Raw genomic sequence first — 7,034 nt, forward strand, 5'->3', positions numbered from 1 at the left:
CCGGGCCCCCCTTCCCCTTCTAGCCTCTCCAGGTCCCCGCACGGCTGCTTCTCCCGTGTCCCGTCAGGTCAGCTGGGCCGACTGCCGGCTGCCGAACGCCTTCACCCTTGTGCGTGCTCCTCCTCCTCTTTAGCTGGGAGGGCGGCCCCCCAGGGAGCCCCTGCTTCTCGGTACCTCGCACACCGCCTCACTGCCTGTCGCTCTTGGCCTTCGGCGTGGTGACACCTGAAGCGGGGACTCCGTCTGGCCCCTCTGCAGCACTTAGCACGTGTGGCAGTCAGCAGTTCCGAGTGTGTGGAGAAAGGCTGTCCGGCTGTAACTAGAGCAGGAGGAGCGGGGACAGACGGTCACCCCAGCCCTCCCTGCCTGACCAGGTCTGTCCCTCGCTCTTCCCTCCTGGCTGCAGCTGCAGGCGAGGAGGAACCAGGGAAGCCGCGCCACACCATGGTGAAGAATGGCCACACCATCCCTGTCGGCAGTGCCAGGCCGCCTAGCCCAGTCCAGGACGAGCCAGCAGGGCTGGCGAGTGTTCGGAAGCCCACCCCAGAGGAGGGCCTGAAAAAGCACCTGGGTGAGAAACTGGAGCTTCGAGTCGGAGAGCCAGGGGTTGAGCAGTCTCATGTGCCTCAGGAGCTCGCCGAATGTGGGAGGTAGCTGGGCTGGCAAAGGCGAGATGGTACCTGCCACCCTGTGAGACTGGGGCCCGCAGGGAGGGCCTGGTCTCTGCCCCGAGGCGGTCTTCCCCATGGGCCAGGGCCCAGGCTGGTGAGCCTGTCTTTCTCGCTCACTCTCCCTCTCAACTCTCTCTGTCTCTTTCTCTTGGAAGAAGTAACTAAAGTTTTAACAAATAATTATTTATTTCATTTTATTTATTAATTCAGTCATTTTCATTTGACCAGAGAAAGACAGGCACACAGAGAGAGGGAAAGTGAGAAAGCAAGCCACCAGGTCTGAGACCAGAACCGCACTCGGCCATGTGGAAGTGTCCAGTGCCATAACCACCACACCGCCTGCTGATCCAAAGTAACGAAGTTCTTAAAAAATCCAGAGGGAGGGGGACCAGCAGTTGGCGTAATGGCTATGTCGCTGGATTCCCATGTTGTGGATCGTGGTTCGAGTCCTGGACCCGGTGGCTTAAACTCACGCACGGCACGTGTGCATGCGTGCGTGCCCAAGATCCCAGGAGGAGAATGGAGGAGAAGGGATTGTGGTGTGACCATCCCCCCTGGGGGGTGATTTTACACTTTCTGTCTCTCTGTCTCTCTGTCTTTCTGGTGAGTGCATGTGCCCTATAGCAAAAACCTCTCCAAAAAAAAATAAAATAATTCAGAGAGAGGGGCCAGCAGGCGGCGTGGAGGTTAAAGATGCTGGATTCCCATGTGGCCAACCATGGTTCGAATCCTGGACCTAGCAGCTCACATTCTTCCTTTCCCTTTCTCTCTCTGGTCAAATTAAAGAAATAATAACAACAAATAGAACTAAATAAATATTTTCTTTTAAATCTAGAGGGAATGACATTCCTCTTAGCAGTTTGTCAGTGAGCTTCATTCACTGACATTCCTTAAGTGTGCTGAGACGGGATACGTCAAGAACTGCAGCCTCACTGACCTAGTCCGTGGACGAATAGGCATGAAGTCGGCCATAAGGCCGCAGGGTGTCAGAGCCTCGGCCTCTCGGGCTGGTCTCTCCCCCCTTCAATGGCATCTGTCTTGCAGGTCCGACTGGAGGCCAACCTGGCTGGGAAGCAGAGTCTGCCCCTCAGGGCATGCCCAAACAGCCTCTACTTCCCCCCAGGAGGCCTCTGTCCTCCTCTCATGTCACAAGTGAAGGGCAGACAGAGGGTGCCATTTCCTTCAGCACGGCGAGGCGCACCTCTCCCACTCCCCCCGCCTCCACCACGGCCCCCGCTGCCTCCACAAACCCAGCAAAGACTGCAGAGGCCGTTGTCAGCCCTTCCCCGGCCCCCAGGACGCTGCCTGCTGTGCCCGACAGCACGAACACTACCATGACCCCGAGCCTCCCTCGCACAGTTCCTGCCAAGCAGCCCCCCGTGCCGCCCCCTAAGCCGGCTCCCAGGAGCAGCAACCCCATGGTTGGTAAGTGCCCCCGGCGTTGGGGTCCAGTCGTGGTCTGTGACAGTTTCCCAGCGCTGTCCCTTTGCACATCCTCAGAATAGAGACAGGCTTACGGAGGAAGCAGCTGTGGCCAGCACATGGCTGGCCATGGTTCAAATCCTGGACCTAGGGAGTTGTTTTTTCAGTTTCTCTCTCTCTCTCTTCCTCTGGCGAGCACACGTGCCCTATAACAAACTTAAAAAAAAGTAATAAGTAAAATAAAATTAAATAAATAAGTACTTTTTAAAAAAAGGCGAGTCAGTCGGTGAAGATAAGTGTACGATGGTGTAACTGGTGAGTCAGTGTCTGGAGTGGCACCTTTTGGGGAACTACAGAAGGTATTATTTAGCTTATTCTGATAAAATTACGTTTTATTGGGGCCGGCAGGTGGAGTGGTGGTTAAAGGCACTGGATTCTCACATGGTCGACCATGAAAATTACACCAGGCCCGTGGTGTGTGTGTGTGTGTGTGTGTGTGTGTGTGTGTGTGTGTCCGCACACGCGCCAAAATTCCTGAGAGAATAGAGAAGGGACTGCAATGTGGCTGTCCCCGGGGCAGGAGTGGATGGGTGATTTTTCATTTTCCTCCTCTTGGTCTCTGGCTGGTGAGTGCCCACACCCTATGGCAAAACCCTTAATTTAAAAAAAAAAAAAAAGTGAATGGAAACATTACTAGAAAGATAGCAACCACCAAAGCTGACTCAAAAAGAAATAGATGATCTATGGGAACCAGCAGTTAGCGTAATGGCTATGTCGCTGGACTCCCACGTAGTCGACCACGGTTCGCGTCCTGGACCCGGTGGCTTAAAACTCACACTTGGCGTGTGTGCGTGCGTGCCCAAGATCCCGAGAGGAGAATGGAGGAGAAGGGATTGCAGCGTGACCATCCCCCCTGGGGGGCGATTTCTCGCTTTCTGTCTCTCTGTCTCTCTGTCTGTCTGGCGAGCGCACGCGCCCTATAGCGAAAACCTCTAAAAAAAAAAAGAAAGAAAGAAATAGATGATCTGAATAGATCCCAAATGAGTAGAGATGGCATTTGTAAAAAGAAAGAAGGAAAATCATATTTTATCTTGTAAGAGTGAAGAATGATGCGGGCCGACAGGTAATGTGGTAGTTAGGGGCGCTGGACTCCCACTTAGCTGACCACGGTTCAGGTCCACACTAGGCGGCTTGCTTTCTCGGTTTTCCTTTCTCTCTCCCTCTCTCTCTTTCTGGTCAAATTAGAAGTAACTATAGTAATGATGATGACAAATAGAATTAAATAAGTAAGTCCTTAAAACAAATGCGACATGCCAGCAGACAGTGTGGGTGAGGCACTGGATCCCACATGGCTGACTCCAAGGGCAAGTCCTGGACCCGGTGGCTTGGACTCATGCCAGGTGTGTTTGCACGCGTGCCCGAAGACCCGAGAGAAGGAGGACAAGGCATTTCAGCGTTGCTATCCCCTTTTGGGGGGCTCTTCTGTCTTTCTCTGTCTCTCTGGTGAGCGCGTGCACTCTACAGCAAAGACAAGGAAAGGGGAGAGTGCTGCTTTGGGCCAGCCTGTGGCATGGTGGTCAAAGCAGCCAGCTCCCACGTGGCCGACGGCACAGTTCACGTCCTACCTGCATGGGTGTGTGCCCAGGACTCGAGGCCACAGCGATGGAGATGGGACTGTGGCGTGGCCGTGCCCCACAGGGGTGCCTTCTCACTTTCTTTTTTTTTTTAATAATTTTTTTGGAGGACCAGCAGTTAGTGTAATGGCTATGTCGCTGGACTCCCACATAATCGACTGCGGTTCGAGTCCTGGACCCAGTGGCTTAAACTCATGCCCGGTGCAATATTTTATTTTATTGCCCTCCGGCAATATTTTAAAAAATGCTGTTCTATGTTAAAGCAAATGGTGTTAGAGCAGGGACGGTGAATAGTACTTTTCTTTTCTTTTCTGTAGAAAGGACTTTGCTCGTGGGCACATGTGCTTATCAGAGAGACAGAGTGAGAAATCACCCCCCAGAGTGGATGGCCATGCCGCCTTCCAATGGGATTTTGGGCACACATGCATGCACACTCAACCAGCATAAATTTTAAGCTGCCAGGTCTAAGACTCAAACCGTGGTCCACTACATGAGAGTCCAGCGACATAACCATTAGACCATTTGCTGATCCCAGTAAACAGTGAATTTTAATGTATTGCTTAGGGAATTTTTTACACCCATCCAAAGACCTACTTAGGTCTCTTTTTCTCACATAAATGCACACCTCCTTAGAGAAATTTTTAAGAAAAGGAAGGCGGGAAGGTTCATGAGTGTTTCAGAGCTCGTGAGTGTGTAGTTCCCAGGAGAAATGGCACCTGGGTAGTTCTGAAAGGTGGTGGTGGGCGGTGCGTGAAGGCCAGGCTCAGTAAGCAGCTGATGTCACTTGGTCGGGTGGAGTGGCCACAGCCTTGAAGAACAGCTCAGACCTTTCCAGGAGTGGGACAGGTTGGAGCAGCTGGGGGAGCGTGGGGCACGCTGCCACACCCCTGGGTGGGCAGATCCTGCTGACTTACTCTGGGAAGCTCCATACTTGCTTCCAAAACTATGCTGTGCCTCTGGAGACCCACTCTGCCGCGGGTGTGTTCAGGGCCCTGGGACAGGAAGACGCCATGCCTCGAACAAAGACCGTGAGTAGTGAAGCGGGAACTGCGTGCAGGCCTCCCCCTCGGGAACAGACTCCACCTCTGCCTTGGCGTTCTCACCTCCTCGGTTTGGTGTTCTTCCTGGGGTCACTTAGAAGATATCCTCATGCTGAAGACGTGGGCCCTGCCCCGAGTTTCTGAGTGTGGCGGTGACGTCTGGGACATGCCTGAGAGCTTACAGGCCAGAGGGTCCCTATGCCTTGGTGCTGCTGGGACAGGGGCCTCACATGGAGGCTCTGCCATCTCACCTGCTCAGGTCGAGGTGACGGAGACAGGACGACGGCCAGTGTCCTGGGCAAGACTGTAGGCCTAGAGCAGCAGGCTAGCGATGGGACAGCTCGGGCCCTGCCTGCACCGTGCCTCGCCTAGCGGGAGCGGACTGCTCAGGCCTCTGGTTACAGTTAGGCAGACTCGGCTTAAAGGCTGTCCTCCTTCCCAAACGGCCTTGCCAGTCTTGGGGCTGAAGTGCATGTCTCTCACAGCTCCTTAGGCTGGTCAGTTGCCCTTTGCTCAATATCAAGCCGAGCTGGAAATGCTGAAAAGTGACATCCCAAGGTCAGTCGAGTGTTTTTACTGGTGCCTTGAAATCCAGAAGTTCGGGAACGCGGCCTGACAGTGAGTGATAGGCTCGGGACATGCCGCCCCAGCCAGATGGCTGAGGGGCCCAGGAGCTTGGACATCACTGCTCCCAGCCCTCGGCCAGCCCTCACGGCCCACTGGCCGTCGTCTTGGGAACGTGCATCCGCCAAGGTCACAGGTCGCTGCTTTGCCCTTGCAGAAGTCAGCACTTGGGGACTGGCCGGAGATGAGTAGCTGGAGAAGCCCCTGCCGCCTTCAGGAAAGCAGTGGGACTCGGGCCCAGGCTCTGCTCGCAGTCCCGCAGGGCAGCCCTGCTTGTGTGTTGGCCTCCCCACAGTCCCTGCTGGTGCTGCCGCCTCTGCACTCAGGGCCTCCTGGGGCACAGCGTCCTCACTGGTGTCTCCAGGGTGCCCACTGGAATGGGGGCAGGGCACATGATACCTTATTTCAGGGAATCTTGGGGGTCTACTTGAGAACAGTAGTTGGGACCAAAATAAAGGATTTGAGTAGCAATTGAGAGACTGTTCAGCAATTCCCTCCTGCCCGCCGTGACAATCCCCTCCTGCCCGCCGTGACAATCCCCTCCTGCCCAGCGTGGCGATCCCCTCCTTGTGGTGTTGCATCCTTCCAGTTTGGTGTTTAGAGTCCTTTGAAGGGACTTTGCTGAGTCGCGGTAGGCTCTGGGGAACTGGCGGTGAGCTGTGTTGGGGACAGAATGAGTATGCCCCTCACACAGACATACTGGCCCACGTGGAGCAGGGCTGTGTGCAGCCCCTTGGCCCTGCAGGCCACCCAGGGTGCTCGGCCTTCCACAGGCAGACCCAGGAGGCTGGAACAAAGAGGACAGTGGGGCAGATGCTCATGGCCCTGACATCAGGGTCCCGAGGCCCTGTAATGGCTTGCCAACTGGGGACCCCAACCCACCGGCTTGCAGTACAGTTGAGGGCGAGCCACCCAGCTTGCAGCGCAGGGAGACTGCCAGCCAGGGCAGAAAAGCACTTGGGTTTCTTCTCAGGCCTTGCGTTTGCTGCTAGAACCCAAGCTGTTGTTATCGGTACTTTCGTAGTGCTCAGCGGAGATCTGTACCAGAAACATTTTTTAGGGTTTTGTTATAGGGTGTATGTGCTCCCCAAAGAGATGAAGAGGGGGGAGTCACTCGTGTGTGCTGCTGCTGGGTCCAGGACTCGAACCGTATTCAGCCATGTGAGAATCTAGTACCTTAGCCACCACGCCACCTGCTGGTCCTGGGTACCAGTATTTATCCAGGTGGGGTGGCGGTGCCCGTAGAGCGGGGCTCCACTCCGTCTGTGTATTGGCGTTTCCTGAGGGGGTACTGGGGCACAAAAGAGCTCCTTAGCGGCCTCTACTGTCTCTGTCCACACCCATCTCCTCCACGCCCGGACCAAGGTAGAAAATCGTGGAGTGCCGTTAGAGCAGCGTGTAGGAAGCCTGTCTTCCCGAACCTCCACCTGCTCTTTAAGCCGTTCTCGAAGCGTCTAGGTTTGTTCCGGGATGAGCGGTGTAGGGACAGCAAAGCTGGAAATTTATAGATTGGTTTGAAAGACTGAGCCTGAGCTTGGCTCTGATTGTGCAGCCAGGGCCGCCCCGGGGTACTGAGAAGCCGTGTTAAGTGGAGCTGTTGCCCTCTTTCCAGCCGAGCTGTCCCACGCAGTGAGCAGCCGCAG

General features: G+C 55.0%; 1 protein-coding gene across 4 annotated transcripts in view; it reads left to right on the plus strand.

Annotated features, from left to right (window-relative positions):
• PHACTR4 (phosphatase and actin regulator 4) overlaps positions 1-7,034 on the plus strand; it is a 38,635-nt gene that overhangs the window by 5,732 nt on the left and 25,869 nt on the right. For all 4 annotated transcript variants that reach the window (XR_003547202.1, XM_027766728.1, XM_027766729.1 and 1 more), the window contains 2 exons: positions 407-571; positions 1,716-2,096. Coding sequence is in view for 3 of the 4 variants with exons in the window: in XM_027766728.1 (XP_027622529.1) it covers positions 407-571; positions 1,716-2,096 (546 nt within the window). In the remaining variant the exon portion in view is untranslated. The remainder of the gene's footprint in view (positions 1-406; positions 572-1,715; positions 2,097-7,034) is intronic.

The sequence above is a fragment of the Tupaia chinensis genome, unplaced genomic scaffold (assembly GCF_000334495.1).
Source record: "Tupaia chinensis unplaced genomic scaffold, TupChi_1.0 Scaffold143646_1, whole genome shotgun sequence".
Classification (NCBI taxonomy): Eukaryota; Metazoa; Chordata; class Mammalia; order Scandentia; family Tupaiidae; genus Tupaia; species Tupaia belangeri.